Source organism: Myripristis murdjan, chromosome 15 (assembly GCF_902150065.1).
Source record: "Myripristis murdjan chromosome 15, fMyrMur1.1, whole genome shotgun sequence".
NCBI lineage: Eukaryota > Metazoa > Chordata > Actinopteri > Holocentriformes > Holocentridae > Myripristis > Myripristis murdjan.
In genome coordinates this window covers 12,369,723-12,391,599 of record NC_043994.1, presented here as the reverse complement: position 1 = coordinate 12,391,599, position 21,877 = coordinate 12,369,723, and the positions used below count along the sequence as shown (strand labels likewise).

Sequence of the window (21,877 nt, the reverse complement as noted above, 5' to 3'; positions counted from 1 at the left end):
TGGGTGTAGGAGTGGCAGGCCGTGGGGCCATCTTGAACAGAAGCGCTGATTTCAAGTTGCTGTTGTTCAGTAGGACCCAAACTTGAAGTGATAGTTTTGGTTCTTACACATCTTACATTTTACATGTACTGTATATTGTTATAGCAAGTCATATTTGCTACTGCATTGCAGTGTAACTGATCATCCAGGTTTGACATGTCAACTCCATCCCGTGTTGCAAGAACACGCATGCAACTGGGAGTGTGCTGTTCAAAAATAAATGCAAGTGGATGGGCCACAGAAAACAACATGGACCCAAAACTAATCTGTTCTTAAAGATGCATAACAATAGAGGGTTTCTTCAAGATTCATTATCAGTCTTTTCCAGCCCCATTCCTTGTCAACTGTCATTACTTTGTTTCTGTATCACTACAAAACATCTTCATCTCAGCACTGTATGTTTGTTTACACACTTAGTGGGTGAGTGTGTTGTATAGTGATATAAAAACAAAGTAGTTCTTTCAAAAAAAAAAAAAAAAAATCAAGTTTTGGGTTGCTGCACTTGCATTCATTTTGGAGCAGCACGCTCCTGGCTACACAAGTGTTCTCACAACAGGGAAGGAATTGATGGGTCAAACCTGGGTGACTGATATAATGCAACTATTATGTGTAAAAACACAAACTATCATTTAAAATCTCTCCAAGAACAAGACCAGGATTTGTGTGCATGACAAAGATTTTGGGTCCCTGTCTTTGAGAAGCCTAGCTGAGGCCTAGCTAGAGCTGCCCATCCCCTACAGGTTGGGATTAGAAGGACAGAAATTTCAAGTATATTAGCTTAGGCGAAGCAGATTTTTAGCCTCAGGTTTAAAATTTTACACTTTTCCAACTTATTTTAACTTTTAATAGATAGAAGATATGTTGTCTTGAGGCGTGGAATGATGAAAGAATTTGTTAAGGTAGCATTTAAAATTTGGATTGCGTTTTTGGAACTGATACACCCGAATGTTAAATTTAGATTCTGAATCCATATATGCATTATAATTAGAATGGGACAGGTGTTACATAGAAAACGGGTAATGAGAAGCCTAAACTTAAACTTCTACAAAATATTGTAAATGTTGGGTTTTACTGAGGCTCTGGTTGGTGTTGGCTGGATTCATGTTGGTTTTGGAGAGTATTTTCTTGGGCTTTGATCAAGTAGAGTTCAACATTTTGTGTGGTGGTTTGAGGTTTGGGCCAGCTTCGGACAAAATCTCTCAAATTTCTCAAAATATCAGGCCCAATTCAAACTCTAGTTCTAGATATCAATGAAGAGAAGGAAATATTTAGGCTCATTCCTTTCCCCGTTTTGCCTCCTCAAACAAATGCAACTAATGTTACTCGCAAAATTGCTGCCACAAAATGGTTGCAAAAGTGCACTGTTAAAAGGGAGGCATAAAAAAGTGAAAGCAAAGGAGGGATGTCACAGAGAGCCAAGCCCTGAAGCAAGCGTTAAGGGGCGATGGGTAGAGCAGAGGCTGAATATGGGGGGCTGGAGCTGGATTTTCCTCCCTGGACAACAATCTGCCTTCCAGTTAATTGGTGAATGGGCTCTGGGTTGATGCCGATGGCAGGAACTCTTGTTTGGGCCTAGGAGGCAATAGACTGAATGTTCAGCTAGTGGATAGCTGGGCCTGTTTGTATATGCCTGGCCTGGTGCACTGTAGGACAGCTTGATAAGTATGGCTGGAGCTGTGTGGGCCGTGGGCCTAAGGTAGGTTGGAATGACTCGGGGGGCTGCGGCCAGGTACAGGGGCTGCTGGGTAAGTGGGAGGTGGCAGAGGCGGTGGCTGGCTGGCTAGCTGGCTGGAGCGGCAAGCAAGGAGAGGGGGCCCAGTCCGTGCTGCCTGCCTAAGTGGGCACTATTCAAGCTGTTGCCCATTAGATGTGGGGTGCCAGGGCCCGACCAAGCGCGGAGTTTGCAGCACCCCGTGGTGCGGCCGGGATCCCACGCCAGGAACCACCAAATGCCGCGGTTTATCAGAGAACGAGCACAAATTGGAGTCAGACGGAGGACTTGGAGGAATTGGAGACGCTTGCTGACGCCAGACACCACCGACCGCTGTTTGGGCTAAAGTAAAGAGAATATACACATATACACAGTTTCTCCCTATAAACACAATAACAGAGACACACAAACACACACACAGACAAATGTCAGGCATGCACAGTAATATAAATGCACACAGAGAGCAGGAGAAAGCCTAACTGTTGCGTACTGCATGTTAAAGACATGAAATAAGTTGCATGAAGGTGTTTTCACTGTCATTTCAAACCACTAAGAAACAAAAATAGAATCGGCGCACTAGGGAGGTGCCACTTGTTGGAAACAACTTCAACCATGAAGCACATACACTTACCCGCTCCCTTTCATATTTTTTAGTTTTCCTACAGAGTAAACCAAACTGAGAATGTACAGATAAATATATAAATTATTTCCATAAAAATGTAAAAGAAATGATGAGAGAAAAGCAAAAGAATAATTCCTAAAATTAATGCATGTTCACGTTTTTTGTTCTGCTACGTTCCTCTGTTGCAAAATAACAGGTGTGAAATTAACATACAGGTGAGCAGCTCGTGAACTCAGACTATAGCACAAAACGTACACACATGCACACATATATGCACAAGCCCTATTCACGACAAAAAAGAGATTGTTTTCAGATATTGACGATCCCTACCAAGAGTTGAGGAGGAGATGCAGAATCAGGAGGAGGAAACAGATTAGTTATATTTCTATCCCAGAGGACCATCTGTACTACGGATGTGACTCTTTCCGGAGTTTGCATCGCATGCAATTTTAATTTCATTACAATCTCAAATGTTTGGGATGTTTAACTAAAATTTATTGTATATAAAATCACATATTATTTGTGTATTTGTTGTCATAGCTTGTCTGTAACTGGGGGGTAACAAAAATAGGGAACTGAAAACGCTATTTAAAATCTCTGAGATGCAATTTCAAGACAAGGCTGGCCTGAGCTCTTTAAATGATATGATCTTATGATCATATACATTTTAAGGAACTATATACCTAAAGATTTGCAGAAGAAAACAGCTCTGTTTCCATTTAAATCAATATTTAAACTGATACAGCCAAAGCTAAAATAATTACTTGGTGAGCTTCCACTTGGGTGTGTGAAAATGTTCATAGGATTTTATTGTAATGAACTGATACTATAAATTACAACCGTCAACAACTTGCTCACTCTCATCGCTCAAAACAGTGACACTTGGATGAATCATTTTTGTGGAGGAATTCCAGTGGATCAACAGCTATTTATGATAGAATACATTAATCAGAATACATTAATATTCAACAGTCTGATGCGAAGGAAAATTACAAAGACAAGATGATCTCTGCTTATGAGCATGTGTGTGTGAGTGCGTGTTTGCATGCGTTGTGTCAGAGAGACAGTGAGGGAAAGAGAGAGGACTTGTGTAGGCCTAACTAAATCGTAACTGCCAACAAGGGATGGGCGAGCTGCAAGGAAAATAAAGTGACATATTGAACATTTGCTTTGCTAATGTACCGTTGATGCTGCGTACAATAAACCTCAGAAGATTTCTACAGATTAGCAGACCACACACAGCACTGCAAGAATTCTCTCATACACACACACACCTCATGTGTTTCACCACATTTTATTAAGTCTCAAGGTGATGCAAGTCAATCACACCCCCCTTTTTTTTTCTTCTGACACCCCTCCTTCCCTCCACCCCTTGTAGTTTATGAAACAAACAAATCAAACGCAGAGGCAGCCTGATGCAGCCTCACCGCTAACACACAGCTCGTTTGCTCTGTGCTCTGTCCATCTCTCCATCCATCCATCTCTCTATCTGTCCAGAGTGCTCTCATCCCCGCTCCTATCCCTTTTTCTGCTGTTTCCACCCCTCCCCTCCCTCCTCCCTCCCACCCTTTTTTTCCTGTAACTAAACTGGCTGTGTCTCTCTCCATCTGCTGGTTCTTCCTTCAGCGGCCCTGCACCTGTTCACACCTCCTCTCCTGTTGGCCACCTCTCCTCTTCCCCCCCTCCCCTTTATCTCCCTCTCTCTCTCTCTCTCTCTCTCCCTCTCTCTCTCTTTCTCTCTCTCTCTCTCTGCTCAGTACGATGCTGCCAGGCCCATTCCTGGCTCAGTTAGCCTCTCTGTCATTCAATCCATCTGTCGGCAAGTCAACTTTGTTTACAGCGGGCGGGCCCAAGCCGCTTTCTTCTTCAAGGAGCGTTAGAGCCCCCCTACCGCCACCAAGGTCAGTGGCAAGCCAACCGTGGCCGAAAAACAGAAACCCGCAACTGTTAAATTAGGAGAAAAAACCCACAAAACTAAATATTCCCTCCTCCCGCCTACACGCAAGTGCATAAGCATGGACAATTACTCTCTTGAAATATACACATCTTGAAAGCTGTCTTTTGCTCACTCTCTTTCTGACATATAAATACACGTGTGCGCACGCGCACACACACACACACACACACAAATACACACAGTTGCTAGTACAGTGTGCATTCCCTCAGATAAAAACCCAGCTCTAAATTCAAGTAATTAGCTCCTGATTGGCCTCTGTCATCATCGATCCACTCACCAAATAAAGCGAGAGAAGTTTAAAAGTCTTAATTGGCACAGATGACTGATGGTCTTAACACACGAAGAGCAGGCTGGCAGCGCCAGACATCTGTGATTTTTAAAAATAAACACACAGCATACGTACAATATGCTCCCATATTGACCCAATCCAGAAACCCAGGACTCAGCGTCAGTGTCAAATCTGTGCCCTACAGAAATAGTTGTGGGGAACATATGTGGCAGGGCTGGAGGTCGAATCAATTTCAGCTCAGAAGGTAAATGATTGACTTACGTGATTATTTCAATGAAGGCACCAGCTTCCAGTTATTTGTCATTTTAATTAAGAAGCAATCACTAGATACAGTAGATAATAAATGCAGTACACATAAGCTTATATAAGATATAATTATACCTTATATAAACATAATAGGAAAACTGCATGAGGGAAAACTAGCTGAATTAAAGCTACAGGACCATATGTGCATACATTTGCAATGAATATCAAATGCTGAAGTCAAGTCAATTTATTTATAGAGCACATTTTGAAATGACAGCTGTCAACCAAGGTGCTGTACACAGTATTAGGTTCATTTTTAATATCAAATACAGTTGGCCTCCATAATGCTTTGCAAGGCATGTGTCCAGTTATACAGTGAGTCTATATTACTGTTTTAAGCAAGGACAGTTGAGGCTACAGACTATATTTAAGAATAAACACAGACAGTAATTTGTCTCAAAAAGAGGAAATATGATAGAAAGCTAACACGGAAAAAGAAGACAGAGCAATGGGGGAAAATTGACAGAGAGGTGTGCAAAGTAAGAGGCTGAACCACATGGAGCACTCTCCCCCGCTGTGAGCTCAATCCACCTGTGCTGGAATTCACTTCACACCTGAGACGCACCTGATGTCGTTTCAAAACGCGCCTCAGCCCTCCCACCCTGTTATAACATGGGGGACAACTGGCAGACACACACACACACACACACACACCAACCAACACATGTATACATGCTCCTCCTTACCCACCCAAGTAATCATCAGTATGCAACTTTAAAACTGTCTGTATATCCTCTCTTCTCTTCTTCCTTCCTCTTATCCCCTCAACAACCCTCTCTTCTCCTCTCCTCCCGTCTCTCTCTTCTCCATGTGGTGGTCTGTGTGCTCCTGGGCCAGTAGATCAGATGCCCAGTGAGGGAGAGAGGGCCATTGAGGTGGGAAACAAAGAGAGGCTCTTTAAACTCAGTGGGGGGGAACTAAGGCTGGAGCTGGCCCTGTGGGGGGCTTGTGCTCACCCGTGTGCCTGCCATCATACACCACCATCACCAGCTTCAGTGCTTTTCTCCTCTGTTTGCCTCTACCTCCTTGTTGCCATCACCCACCCAGCTCACTGTCAAAACCAAACTTCCTCTGATTTTCCTCCACCCTCTTCCCCTCACAACTTCCATCTCCCCTCCACCTGTATCATTACTCACTTCCCCTCCCCTCCTTTTCTAACCTCATTTTCCAGTCTCTCATCTTCTCCAATGTTTTATCTCCGGTGTCTCATTACTGTCAAACTCAACTAAAGGACAGCACCATCAGGTGGCATAAATGCGCCCTTCCTCCTGCTCCACAAAGCACATCGTTTACAAAGACGAGCAGAGGGGGAAAGTGTCTGTAGCACAGTCATCATGCATAAGTATATGCATCAGCACAAGGTTACAATGTGCACACAAATGTAAACGAGCTGAGCTGAAAGAAACAATACAACCACAAATTACGACCAGACACTTATGTAGTCACATCGTATGTGCTATTTGGAGCGCTTTTTTCTCTTTTTAAAAATGAATAGGTCTAACCTAACGAACATCATAGCCTTTGAAGGTTGCCATTCATTTTATTATATTTTGATATACCAGAAAACAACCAACAAAAACTACTTCTCATTATTTTAGGACTGGTCTGTAAATTCACTCTGGTGGTCTGCTGAGGAATCAGAGAGCACCCATCAGAGAGTGGCAGGGCAGACAATTATTTATAAATTTACAAAAGAAATAGCCATTATCCAGAATGTCAATGTATAGACCATTTTAGAGGAGTTTCTAAGACAGTGATGGATGACTATATAAGTAACAATGTTAATTTGTAATACTGCCAATACTTTGTAAGATATGCAATACAAGGGGCATTTTGTAAGATTCACAGACATTTGTGGTTAAAAAAAACTACCAAATATTTTCTAACAGTAACTCCATTGCTGTTAGATCTGTTATCAAATTGCTTTGGGGAAATCTGGATGCTCGGACAAATTGGTTCTTCAGCTGGAGCAGTCAGTGTGCACTCTGAGGACTCAGAGTGCAGTGCTCCCAATTTCCAAACGACAAGAGAGCACTGCACACTGATGCCACTGAAGACAATTTCACAATAAACACTTGGTGTGCTTATGAGGATGAACCCTCATTGTCAGCCATCAAGACTGTCATATGAGCACTGACACTTTCATCAGAAGCCATGCAATGCAAAAGCAACGCAAGCAACAGAGCAGCTGTGACTGATTTCAAAGGAAGCATTCCCTATCTGATGTTCAGTGACGATAGTGGAGCTACAGTCAGCCTCCTGTCCTCTCCTCTTCTACAGTGCCCTTCTAAACTCTTATACACTCTCCTCTCTTCCAACATTCCTCCTCCTGTATCCTCCAAATTCTCTCTTGTCAGCTGCTCCCATTTCTGCTTCCCTGTCCTCCTCCTATTTCTCTCTTCCAGTGCAATGCTCTTGTCTTTGTGATCATCTCCTGATACCATCTGCTGAGGGGGGCGCTGCCCTGCTACCTACCAGGCACTGTTTGGCACTGCTGTGCCCACAAAGTGCAGCAGAGGGAGAGGGATGGATTGAGGGTGAGAGGAAAAAAGGCAAAACAAAGTGCAAATATATGAATGATAAAAGCAATAAAATAGAGAAAACCATAAAGGGAAAGATCAACCGGGTAAAAGAGTGTGACAGAGGCAAAAGAGAGGGAAGGCGGGGGGTACAGTGACGCTCTGTCCGGTTGGATGAAAGCTGTGCCTGCTGGGCAGCGGGCAGAGTTTACAGCCACTGATGGTGCCACCCTGACAGCAGGGGCATGTGAAGGCATAAAGTTGCCGGGATGACAAACACTCACAGGTACACTACTGCACAAATTCACACTCTCATCATTTTAAACAATCATTTGACAGGGCATAGGAGATAAATAATTTTCTCAAAAGTAGAAAACTGCTATAAATTGCCATGCATTTTCTTGTAAAAAGCCTCAAGTTTTCATCCTCTGATACCAACTCTTGATGTCAGAAGATGTGATTACGCAAGCAAAGCCTTTTCAGATATCCAAGTACTTTCCATTATTCCAAAGACCACAAAGACAGCTTGATGGCTTTATCTTGGTAAGAGAGAGAGAGGAAGAAAGGACAGAATGAGGTGAAGAATGGATGGATGGAAGGCAGAGAGCTGGTGCATTCTCTTTCTCTGTCCTCCAGCAGTAGTTTGCATGTAGGCCAGTGTCCCAGGGCAGACTTGGCCAGGGTGACAACAGTTGTAGCCGACAGATTTGCCTCCATCTTGCCTGAGGTCTCCCAGTCAGCGATCTGTCTATGCTATCTATCTCCAGCCCCGCAGGATGGAGAGAATACGGCTGTGCTAAATAATCCTGGTTCTTAAGGAGAGTGTGATTTTCCATTGCAGTATCTGTAACATCAACATATCGATCTTTGTGATCATTGTTTTAGTGCCAACTCAGTCAACTGAAACTAATTTGAAACAAGGCAAATATGTTCATGCAGGTTCTATTACCATTTGTGTGAGACTCTCTGCCAGCATGTTGTCCTAGTAACAGATAATTCTGTTGATTTGATCATGTGACAAACTGCAGCATGAAATGAAAAAGCAGATGTAAAGACAAATGGAGCAAGAGAGGAGTGCAAAGATGGACTGAAAAAGAAGAGATCTAGGAGGAGTAAAGTATTCTGTTTGTTGGGTGTTTGTCACATTAAACCTAACCTGTATCCCAGATGAAAATGGCCACTTTTCTCTGGTCTACACACCTGCACTAGTCCAAACTGATTTCAAATCCATAATGCAGGACTGACTTAGTTATTCATATTGATTTGCTAATCACTATCCATTTGTATGAAATAAATTACGCTGACACAATATATGCTTTACATGCTCTACATGCTCTGCAGGAATTTCTAGTAAAGTAAAAAGTTACAATTTTGAAATTTGGTCTGTTATCAACCTTCATGAACCCCTTAATGCACCGAAAAGTCCTGTAACTCTTGCTACATTTAATGCTGAACACTGAATAGCTGCAGCCCAGCAGCTGCAACAGCTACAAGGAAGAGTCACAGAGTCTTATTTGTTATTACTACACAAACAATGAGATCAGATATTTGGTTAGATCATGGGTTGCAATAGGAATAAGTCTGTGGCTTTATTTTGTTGCCCTCCATGATTTTAAGATGCAGGCAGAACACACAATGGACCATCTTTATCACTATGTTGGTGCACTATAAAGATATGAAAAGAATCTTACTTAGAAATGAAAAGAAGGCTTATTGCTGCCTTTTTATTAGTTGTGAAAAAAAAGGCTTTCCATAGGTATTTGTTATGAAAGTGCTTAATAAGTGGTGACCATCCCACTTAATTACTCTCAATCTGGCCAAACAAAAAGACTGACAAAGGGTACAACAAATGAAAGAAAGATAAAGGAGCAAGTAGGTTTCAACAGATTGAGAGAGAGAGAAAGGGAGAGAGCAAGGAGCAAGGGAGAGAGAGAGAGAGAGAGAGAGAGGTGAGAAGGCAGGATGGCAGAGAGGGCACTCCGACAGCGAGGAGAGAAGAACACGGCAAGGTCTCGTCACCGGGCCAACGGGCCCACCACTGTCAACATCATGACACTCTGTGGTACACACACACACTCACACACGCACACACACACACATACACACACACCCACTGCTGGCCGACGGCCCTCCCAGCTGCCCTATCCGTAACTGTCTGATTAGTTGTGCTAAGCAGCCCCTCCCCTGCCAACCATGGTGCCATCTGCTACCCAACAACATGGCTGCCGACCAGAGAAGCACGCGCACACACACAGAAAGACGCACACACACACATACAAACACACACACACACACACACAGCCAGCCTCATACCTGGCACAGCCCCACTGCTGTCATACACAGACACACACATCAAACTTCGTAGACACGTGTAGCCCAAAGGTATCAACACTTAACATTCGTACAAAGGCGTGCATACAGGCACTTTCAAGCACACACTCGCATACAAACACTTCAACTGCATGTACACACATCATGAAACAAAGATTTTTGCAGCATGTGTTAACACACACACACACACACACACGCACACACCAAAAGTCACACGCACACCGCTAATATGTATGCGCACAGTTGCTGTAGAGGCCGTGTGTGTGTGGTGACAGCGGTAAGGCACTGCCAATGCCAGGTAGAAAGACGGGTGCTGTGCAAGTGTGTGTGTATGTGTGTGTATGTGCACGCTGGCAGCGCTCGAAGGTTCATTATGGCCCCCGCCTCTCCTGTGCTACTGCGGCCCGCGTGGCGCCCCGGCCCTTTTATTCCGGGCCGTGATTGGACAAGGGCCTCCCGCCGAGTTGGTTTGCAGCAGTTTTGTCGAGCCCAGATTTCACTCGCCGCTCAAAGCGAGCCTCTGGCGGGACACGGCATCTGCTGCCTCACCTTCCTCATTTACACTTCTCCGCCCTCACACACATACACACACACTGAGTTCTGTTCGCCGCCTACCCAGACCCCGCTATCACAATCTACAGCTGAGGGGAGAGATAAAGAAAGAGAGAGTGAGGTAGAGAGAGAGACAGAAAGAGAGAGAGAGAGAGAGAAAGGGAGCAGGAGCGTGACATGTTTAATAGAGTTTGGGGGAACTTTGTGTATGAGAGTCGCAGCGGGGGGTCAGGCGCTTTGTGTCACTAGCTCTGTCTCTCCGCCTCTCAGTCTCAGCATCCATCTTTCTGTTTCAGGTCACGGGAAAGGAGAGAGTGTGGCCTTAAAAACGGGAATACTGTCTGCGCGTCTGCCTGCCTGCCTGTCCTTTTAGCTCTGCTTAGTTGCATGCCTTTCTCACCTGTTTCACTTGAGGCTTCTACACTGTTCATCATTTGCATTATCCATTATTTCATTTGAAATGTTCATCCTCACATAGTATTCTCTCGTCACACTGTCTTAGTGGTAGGTTTGTGTCTCTCACTTCTCCATCTCTTCTTTCTTAAGCACACCTGGGTCAAATAGAGTTTATAGGTACTTTTTATAGTCTGGTTTGTTTAGCCTTCTCATTGTAGATACGCTGGGCATATCACAAAGGAAAACATGGGTTCAAGACAGATAACTGCAGGAAATCTGAAAGTCACTAAATTATACAGTTAAAAGTATATACACATATACACATATATTTTATTGACAACTGTCTCTTAACACTATCTAAACAGTACTGATCCAATGAAACACCATCTAGTTCTGATGCTCAAAAAGGGTGAAACACAAACACTGATTTTTTTTTGTTTCTGACTCAGATCTGGTATCCATCCATAATCTTTACTTCTCTTGTTGTTTGCTTGGAAGTACAGAAGATGACATCTTATGTCTGGATTTAGAGCCAGTAAGTTTTTTTTATTTTCTCCCTGCTTATTGCTTTTTTGTGAGTCTATGCGGTTTATGTATCATTACTCATTCACACATAAAAGATGCATGCAGTAATATTTCCCTTTGATACTGCTGATATGATAGAATAAACTCATAATTTTGTAACACATATAACCATAGTGCTTGATGGACAGTCACACTCTGGCATCTTTTGTCCCAGAAATCCATAGTCACCACAAGTTCTTGTTTAAACGCACTAAATATCTCACTTAAAGAAGTTTTAACACTTAGATTGGACTTAAGTAACTGACCTAAGATCATTTCAGGGTAGTTTTTCACTCTCACTGGCTTGATTTACACACAAGAAAACTCTTCTGAGAGGTTGTGTGTTTGCATATCACTCTATCAACATCATTTTGTGCCTTGCAATTAACAAGTGATGGAGATGATCTCTGATATGTTATCTCTTGTCCAGTGTTTTGATTTCATGATATGATACACACATAAACTGTCTATATTATAGTCTATTATAGTCTATAGTGAAGACTATAGACTATAAATAGGACAACTGGGGCACTCCGATTTTATCATGGGTGAACCAGCCTACATGAAAATACACTACAAGACCCTGATGTAACCAAAAACACAATGTAATACTGAGTGAATAAGAAATGAGCCAATATTAGCCCCAAAGAAGGAAGGCAGGCCACAGTAAAATTTCATTTTTCAACTGAATTCTTTTTGGCTGCAGGTCCATCTCCAACCCTACACAAACAGCCTCATGAAAATGGATGCTTGATTTCATGTGGATAACAAAAGCAGAGGAAGATTTGGGGCCTCACAAACAGCAGTTATTCTACTTGTCCAAAACACGAAGCAGGCACATAGGTCCTCACTAACCATGGATACATGTACGCATGCAAACACACGCACATACACAGGTCCCTGCCTATCTGGCATGTGTTGAAACAAAAGTTATGCTGGGCAGTTTTCACTGTGGCCTTTGGGATCTGTGATTACAACAGAGGGAGAGAGAAGGAGGGATGAAGGGAAGGAAAGAGACAGAAAGGGAAGAAAGACAGGAGCAAACAAACAAACAAAACAAACGTAGTAAAGCCCTCTGCTGGGATGGGGCTGGGGCTGGAGTTTGTGTGCGTGTATGTGTGTGAGTGCATGTGTGTGTGAGGCGATGTGAACAGAGTGGCGAGGATTAGGACAGATCCTGGGCTGTCCAACTCACAGCTGGCTGATGATCCAATCCTGGAGCGCAGCGCACCGCACCAGCCGCCGTGGGACCCCCGGGGCGCGTGCATGCATCTGTGTGTGTGTGGCTATGTGTGTCTGTACAAGCATGTGGATATACGACTGTGTCTGATGTGTGTTTGTATATATCTATGCGGTAGTATGACTGAATGTGTGTGTGTGTGTGCATGTTTATGGGGGTGGTGGTGGGGAGGGGGGTGCTATCAGAAATCAAACAGAGGCTGCCTGTGCTTCATGTCCCCCATTTGAAGGCAGGCTCTGATCATTTGGGCCACGAGAGGAGGAGAGAATGAAAGTGGAGAGAGCGCAAGTTGGAGAGAGAGAATCAAAGAGCTGCCTTCGAACGCTGGTCATACAAATGCCTTCCAGACCCACAACTCTGGATCTCTCATTCTGTCCCTTCACACAATTACACACACCAGACCGCGATAGCTACAAAGCCCCATGCATGGCCCTGGAGTGAACAGCGGGGAGGGCTGACAGAGGCATGACTCTGAATGAACTATATGAACTGTATAACCCCGGAGGGCCCACAGATGGATAGAAAGAAAGAGACCAAAGTAGAAAGAGACAGGGCAGGGAAATCATCACTTGAGGTTTATTCATTTCGCTTGGAAAGGCATGAGAGAGATAAAAGGCAACCGAGAGACAAAGACAGAGAGAATGACAAAGAGCGTAGCTTCGGCGTCGGTATCTGCCTGAGGAGGGACAACGGCCGTGACCAGATGTCAGTAGGTGTGTTAGGTCGTGCATGTGTACAAGGCACGTGTGTGTATCTGCTAAGCTGCTGCCACAGATTTCTTATTTCATCCTGTTTCAATCTTGATTGCTAAACACCCTCCTTCTCATGCAGATATCTCTAACAAAGAAAAAAAAAACTTGGAAATGGAAAGACCAGCCATTTTAAGGTGTAAAATATGTCTTTCTACTGCCATTCAGGGAATATTGTGATCACTGGCAAAAATTTTGACTTGCTTCTAGGCTCACAACTGCAAGGCCAGGAAAAGGTCAGGTTATATAAGCAGCTTGTGTACCTTGGATAACCGGTATGCCTCCCTTTCAGTGCAATGCAATTTCATTGTGTTATTTTGTGGGACACGTGTATAACCAAACAGTAACACAACTAATCACTTCAGCCCCTCCGACCCCCACTGCCTTTAATATAGAGGAGCGCTCTTAAAGAGGAAAAGGAGAAAGGGAAAAGAAAGAAACAAAGGCATTAAATACACAGAATAAACAGAAAAATAAGAGAAAATGCAGGGCAATCAGCAATCGCATGATGGCCAGCAGAGCAAAGATGCAGTGTGTTGGATGATCCAGATCAGGTTTCTCAGCCATGTAAATGGCCTGCAGGTCAAATCTACAGTATTATCTCTCATCAGCGGTCTGTGAGAGTATCCATAGCCCAAAGTTTTTTTAGGTCATAATATTTTTCATGGGAATCTCTCACAATTCTCAATAAAAACAAACTCTACCAGCACTTTTGTATGAGATCTAAAGATGGTTGTTAAGGTACCTTGGGTTTTTCTCCTGTTTTCTTTTGCTAAGGATGCTTGTGCAATGCATAACAAAGTTTCATGTGTTCCACAGTAATTAAAAACACATTTATGGATTAAAACTTAAGTATTTCATCATATTTCCAAGGGACAGTAAATCTCTGCAACACATTTTTTCTTAAGATATTTTGAGGAACTTCTGGGAAACTTAGGTGCTTTATGAGTCTGGCCACAGGTACATATATATATACACTTTCTCACCTCATACCAGTGTAAATGTATTTAAAGTTACTAGAGGCAAGAGGAACTCACACTTTTTTCTCACATACATACAATTTTAGAGGTAGAGAGTTGTTTGAGATATATACCTCACCACCTTAAGAAATGTATTTTTCAGACATCTCCAAGCATAGTAAAGCAAAAACTAGTAACCAACATCATCACCAACTACTGGGACAGCCATAAATGAAAGATAAAAATTTTCTTTAAGTCAGGTTAAAAAGGTAATTCTAAATCAGCACTCCTACTTTTTAGCTTCAAGTGATAGTCACTCCAAAGCAGTGTCTCCAGAGTATGTTCACACACCGCAGACATACACAGGTTTGTATTACTGTGCTTGTGAGGTCTTTCCAGTGACAATAGTCATTCCCTGTCCTCACTTTGAAGGATTCTTTCAATCCTTGTAAAGACATTTGATCCTTTTGCATACAGACAGACAGACAGACACACGCACGCACACACACACAGAAATGTATTCTTCATCTGGAAATTTTCTTCATATGCTGTTTAAGTTTGTCAAGCCTTTCTCTTGAATTCATCACCTATAACATTAAATTACCTACGAAAGATTTGTATGATTCTTGTTTCTTCTTACTCTCTTTATTTGTGTCCTTTGTTTTTTCACTTGTGTCTTGTTTTCGGTGGAAAATCCTGTTTGTTTATACACTCTCCATCAGTAAGTCAAGTTCCAAGTCATGTGACTTGGAACTTGATTTTGTGATGCCGAATGTTAACATTTGAATGTGCCACTTCTGTACTAAGAATAGCAATATCCATATAGACTCAATATCAGAGATTGCTTTCAGTGGTGATAAACACAATTGAATTTGAATGCCTGCATGCTAAGCCAAGTCGACAGCTGTCAAACATCTCTGCATGTGCAGATAGATCAAACTATATTCTCTCATGCGCACACACACACACACAGCAGTGATATAATTTAGCCCACTATTAGCACTAGTACAGGTCAAAGTCATCATGTTGCCGCATTAATATGCATGTCATTCTCCACAGCTGGCTGGAACACATACACAGACACACACGCATGCACACACTCATATACACACACCCTCCCTCATCCCTTACACACGACAGCACACCATGCGGCCAATGTGTTAGCGCTGGCCAGCTGACAGACAAACACACTTAAACACAGATCAGAGCCGGGAGCAGCGATGGACACACACACACACACACACACACACACACACACACACACACACACACACACACACTCCCCAGGCTGACAGACACACACATCACACAAACTTGTATCCCTGCTGCCTCCAGCACTGCAGGGCACCACCGCCACATCTGTGCTCGTCTCAGACACCTCGACTGTGGGCTGCGGGGGTGAGAGAGTGCCCTGGGCGGCTGGCATGGGCTGGCATGGCTCTGGCACTGGCTGGCATGGAAGGGAGCAGCAGCCAGCCGATGGCAGGAGGGATGAAGGGAAGAAAAAATGGAAGGAGGGGAGGAATTATGTGGAGGGAAAGACAGAAGGATGTAGGAAGGAAAGAGAGGGAGGAATAAAGAGACAAAAAAGGAAGGATCAAGGGAGGCAGAGAAGGTGAGCTGAGGACAGGAGGACAAAAGGACAGAAGGTGGAAAAAAGTGCGAAGGGATCGCAGAGAGATGGATGGAGGGATGGAGGACAGTGGGAGGAGGGAGTGATAAAAAAGAAAGGAAAACAAGGATAGAGAAACGTAGCGATAGATGGATAGATGGAAAGAAAGACGATGGAAGATGGAGGGAGGGGAGCCGGTAGTGCCCGCAGTGAGGACGGGTGCAGGGCACTGGCAGGTGGCACCGAGGCCAGGCTGTCCAGTGACCGTCAGCCGCGCTTTGTGTGTGTGTTTGTCTGTGTGTATATGCGCGCCAGGGACAGAAGAAAGGCTCAGGCGCCATTTTGGCTCTGCTGGAGCTGTTGCTGGGCTGGGTACTGGCCTGGTGGCACAAGGCGGGCAGTGTGTTTGTGTGTGTGTGTGAGTGCATATGTGTGTGTGTTGCATTATGTTGTGGCATGCTTAACAGGATTAGAGGTGACCTGGTGAGGTCCAGTTGGTACCGGGACCATGGCACAGCGGCGCATGTGTGTGTTTATGTGTGTGTGGCTTGTATAATAGGATTAGCTGTTACCTGGTGCGGTACAGTTGGTGTGCTGGTCTGAACTGGACTGGACTGAGCTGGGCTGGGCTGAGGCTGGGCAGAGGGGAGCGCTGTGTGTGTGTCTGTGTATGTGTGTATGTGTGTGTGTGTGTGTATGTGTGTGTGTGTGTGTGTGTGTGTGTGTGGTGGCATGTATAATAGGATTAGGTACTACCTGGTGAGGTGCAGTTGGCGCTGGGCATTTGCCAGCTGTTCTGCTAGGCTCAGGGCTTCGGCCTGCCATTGGCTCCCGTCCTTTTGGACCGCCTCCAGATGCTGCCGACAGCCAACCAGCTCTGAGCTCAGCCTCGCCACTTCCTGTCCCGCAGAGACGGAAGGAGGACGGGAGGGAGAGGTGAGAAAGTCTTTCACAACAACCCACCTCGTGCCCTCTCAGACAAACACAGCACTAAAATGGACAAACTGATTACCACCTTGCATAAAAACAAGCAAGAAAATATGGAATTGAGGTTTTGACCAATAGTCCATTTGAAATTAATTCAGTTAAATCAGTGTAATGTTCTGTTAACTATAATACACCAACTCTCTGCAAAATATCAGGGCAATTCATACAGTATTTTTAATATGAAGCATGCACATGCCTGTATTACATAAGACACTGAATTCTACTTTGCAAATTCTATTTTGTGAATTCAAAGTGTAACAATCAGGAAAATCAGCTCCCATTGGTTGACTAGAGACTCTGAATGACTGTCATTCAGGTATATAAGGTTCTACATATGATACGTAGGTTCTATATAAGGAAGCTAGTTGGTTAAAAAAAAAAAAAAGCTGAAAGCATTTGCAGTATTTGAGGTGTTCTTGATTTCATTTGTTACAAATGAATACTTCAACAGCAATGCCCCCCGAAAAATCACAACTTTTTCAACCACTTGAACAAGTCCTACCAAACTGATTATTGGCTATTATTTGGTTATTGACTATGGATTATTACTGGCTGACTAACTAACCATAGTGATTTCTGACTGACCTGTGCAGCCTTTTCCTTCCGTCTGGCAGTGTTGGTGCTGAGGTCTCGGAGCTCTCTCTCTGCCTCCTCTCTCTTCAGCTGGGCCTGGCTGAGCTGGTAGCGCAGATCCACACACACCTAGAGACGATAAAGGAACAGTAATAAAAACTGCCAATCTTTTGAATAATCTCTATATCAATTGGCTGTTGTCACTTCATGAGCTGGGTTTTTGTATTCTGTCTACCCTCTTATCCTATACTTACCTTGAGTGGTCTTGTTTTATTTCTCAGACAACTATCAAGAGGCCATTTTCCAAGCGATCACACTTTGTCATAGTCCTGACCTACTCTGCTACAAGTAATCTCTGAATGATTTTCACATAATATGTCATTGCCATATTAACTGCATCCCCATCACACACTTCCCAAGCTGGGATAAATCAAGGTGCAAAGCAAAACATTGGTGTTAATTACCAAAAATAGTAAAAATGTAGATACAAATTGACTGAAGCCGGGAAGAAATCAATATTTTGCTCCCAGACACATCAGCAGGGTGGATGCATGCTGACATAGAGATTTGAAGCTGGCTAGCTCAGGTTGAGCACAACCTCACTGCCCACTAAGCAACTATGGCATCAATTTGCAAGAATTAGCATGCATATAAACCAGTGAGCTTATAATACATTAATGAGAAAATCATGCATTTAACATCCTAACAAAGCTTCATTAATTAACTAAAGTAAATCCTATCTCTGCATATATACTGAATATAGTCCTACTAAAACAGCCAAAACAGCCTGGATTAAACATGATGACATAGAAATGACTTTGGTGCCACCCAGTGGATTGATAAAAGCATTACAAGTAGAAAGCACAGATCTCAACAAACCAAACAAACCGACCCATGATTGTGCCACGCAAGCTGAGCTCTAACCATACAAACATCAGAAAAAACCTCTTCCACCAAGTGTCGGCTATGCCACCACTTTTCACTTTTACTTCCACAAGCATTCAGCATACCTTGGTGCTGTCTTGCTCCTGATTGGTCATTTTGCGGAGCGTCTCTTCTAACTGATTGGTCAGTGAGCTTTTCTCTCTGTTGGCTCGGTCCAGTTGTCCTTCCAACTCAGCTACATGCTGGGAGAGACTGGACACCTAACCCACACACACACACACACACACACACACACACACACACACACACACACAGAGAGCAATATTTCAGCGGGCATTCTAGCAAATTATATTACAAAGAATGTGTCTCAACAAATACAAATAATAAGTATTGCAGTAACAGTTAGAACTTAAACAAAACCTGTCCACAAACATATACATGTATTGGATATGAAAAGACAAAATAAAACACATTCATTAAAGTACATTCATAAAAACTCATATTTTTACTTAATAAACAAATAGTAATGATTCAATTTCAAAATGTTTGCCAAACAATAGATGTGGCAGCTTTTAGCTGGTGCAAAATGAAACAAAAGTGTGAGTGGTGACTTTCAAATAGCACATACAAAGTTATTTACATTTAACTTTTATTGGTCGCTGATGGGTGTTTATCAGGTATTTCACCGCAGTTTTGAACAGAATTAATCACTACAACTATAAATTTTATAAAGCAACATGAAAAAGGTTACACAGCGAGGAAAAAAATGAGAATAAGTATTACATCAGCAAGCCTAGGACAGAGGTATCAAACACACACCCACACGTAAACACGAGTGAATAAGTAAGGTTTACTGTACTGTGTGTGCCAGCTGCTCCTTCTCTTTGTGGGCTTCGCAGCGGGCCTCCTCTCTGGCCTCGGCCAGTCTCTCCTGCAGAGCTTGCGCCTCTCGCTCCAGTCTCTCCCTCTGCCGACCCAGCTCCCTGGACAGCTGATCACACTGAACCTCCACCTGCAGCGAACACACACACATAGAACAAGCATACTTAAAAATACGTACTCAGGTTAGATCAATTTATCAATGTACCAATATATTGGGCCGATATCTGCTTTTGCTTAAATATCAGATATTGATGTGTCTATGTCTTCCCTGTCTGATATGAAAGAGGTTCTTGTACAGCTTTTTTTTTTTTTTAATATTACTTGACAGTATCTCTCTCATCTTTTCATTTTCATTCATTCATAGTCAATATGTATTGTCTCCTGACCACACACCAAAGATGGAATTTAACTTGATAGCTAATTCTGGGACCATAATTTAACTGTGCATTGTCTCTGTTACAATAGTCGACTAAAATAAATAAATAAATTTCTACATATAAAGTTCTACATATAAATTTTCAGACTTTGAGATACTGAATATATACAAAATGTATATCCACTGGTGTAAAGTTGTTCTGTATATCATTATGTAAGAGTTTTAATAAATTTAAAATTATCAGCAAATAATTGACATTGAAGCTGCACATTCATGCCAGCAGGGTTCGATGTGATCATTCTCAGATAGCCTCTCCACTTGGCAGTTTTGTATGCAGTTCAGTAAAATTACTTTACTGATCTGAAATAAACTAAGAGTGGGTTGCACTAGCTTTTGTGTGTCTATGCAAGCAGCTGGCAGGGAACCATCCACAGCAACAAGAGTATTCACAATTTCAGGGGACAACTGATCCTGTTGCTGTCTTAAAGAACTTTACAAATCAAAGGAAGATGGAACACAAATTTAACAAGATTTTGGCCAGTGACAACATTAATCTCAAACCGTGTGTGTATGTGTGTGTGTGCATGTGTGTGTCTGACCCTGGTCTTGTGCAGTTTTGCTTCCTCGGCCATCTCCACAGCCTGTTTGACCTGGAGACAGGCTGACCATTCCCTCTGCTGCGCCTCCTGCTGGCTGGCCCGCAATGCACGTAGAGCTACCAGTAGCTCATCACGCTCCCTGTATGGTGGCCAGTCAAGCAAAGACACACACAAACACACATGGCACAATAACAAAAAATGAGCACATAGGAAAACGGATAAACTAAAAACAGTCTAGGAATGGGACAATATACCAAAATTAAACGTATCACAATACAAAAATAAGACAAAACATGTTGTAGGTCAGAAAAATGGTTTGCAATATTAACTGCATTCTATTCTGCTACAGTAATCACTGAGAGTAATGTAAAGATATGCCCATGACTATTTAACAAGGGCTACATCTAAAATTATATTATTCCCACTTTTAATGGCCAATTTAAATGGTTTACAGTCTGACAAGACAGTGTCATTGCTAAACAGATGTGACTTGGAAATAACGCAATTCTGCACAGTATAATACTTAACTATCATTGACAAATTATTTATTAGATTGTATCATGACTGTATTCAATCATGAAGTCCATATTGCATTTTGAATAATAGATAAGCATATCGTCACATCCCTATTAGTGACCTATACAAAATCAACAAAGCCATATTACCACAAAACAAGGTGTGAATTACACTCATAAGCTTAATTTACAAAAGTACACACACTGTAGCTAATGTGGAGGAGACTTTCAGAATGTATGACTGGGCGTGGGTGAGTGTGTGTGCACGTGTGTCCCCAACTAACTTGGTGAGCCTCTCAATAGCCTGAACGTGAACATTGGTGTGAGTCCCAGCCAAGACTGCTTCGTGCTGGGCGCACTTCAGACATAGTCCCGCTACCCGGGGAGCGCCGTCATTCTTCAGAGTCTCCGCAGCCTGGGCCTCCTGGTGCCTCAGTCGAGCCTTCACCTCCTCACACTCCCTCTGACTGACTGACAGCTCCTTCCTGATGAGGTAAGCAAGAAAAGAGGAAAGGGGAAGGGAAAGGAAAATAACAAGGAGGAGAGATTGAGAAAGAGAGAGGGAGAAAGCAGACTAGAAAATGAGGACAGAGATTTTATGTGTTGATGCTTTAGCGATGTGTTTTTTAAATTTGCATGGATAAAGTGATAAGCTAATTTGTTCTTTTGTAAGAGAGTTTTGCATAGATGAGAAGACACAGTAAAAGAATCAATGATCCTAAATTCACTGCCAGTTCACCTACAATTTTGTTGAAAAGCAATACTGAAAGTGGGACACTTATTTTTTGGATAAAGAGAAAAAGGCAGTTATTTGCTACTCAGGCTTTAAAGCTGGTGCAATGTACTGACCTGAGGGAGATGACCTGAGCCTGCAAACTTTCAGTCTGGGCCTGGTGAAGAGCCTTCAGCTGCTCCTAGTAAACACACACAATGTCAGAACACACTACATGCACTTGAAGATAATGTTTCCTATGTGGCCCTGATGTAGCATTTCATAGCTTTGATTGTCTTTAACTATGTCAAATGACCTAGATTTTTTTTCCTTCCTGGTTTGTTAACATTGCATGAACTCATTTGGAAAATATATTTTGGTATATGTTACTATAAAGTGATACATTTGAAGAATTCCCTGACCTTCCCTGAAATCCCTGAAAATGTATCAAACGCCCTAAATTTTCTTGTCAGGAATGCATGTCTCAAAATTTGGTTATACT

General features: G+C 42.9%; 1 protein-coding gene across 1 annotated transcript in view; it reads right to left on the bottom strand.

Moving 5' to 3' along the window:
- sdccag8 (SHH signaling and ciliogenesis regulator sdccag8) overlaps positions 1-21,877 on the bottom strand; it is a 52,523-nt gene that overhangs the window by 27,414 nt on the left and 3,232 nt on the right. The window contains exons 7-13 of the mRNA XM_030070396.1: positions 21,513-21,577; positions 20,948-21,148; positions 20,149-20,287; positions 19,151-19,303; positions 18,417-18,551; positions 17,419-17,535; positions 16,603-16,745 (exon numbers count right to left, since the gene is read on the bottom strand). Of these exons, the coding sequence (XP_029926256.1) occupies positions 16,603-16,745; positions 17,419-17,535; positions 18,417-18,551; positions 19,151-19,303; positions 20,149-20,287; positions 20,948-21,148; positions 21,513-21,577 (953 nt within the window). The remainder of the gene's footprint in view (positions 1-16,602; positions 16,746-17,418; positions 17,536-18,416; positions 18,552-19,150; positions 19,304-20,148; positions 20,288-20,947; positions 21,149-21,512; positions 21,578-21,877) is intronic.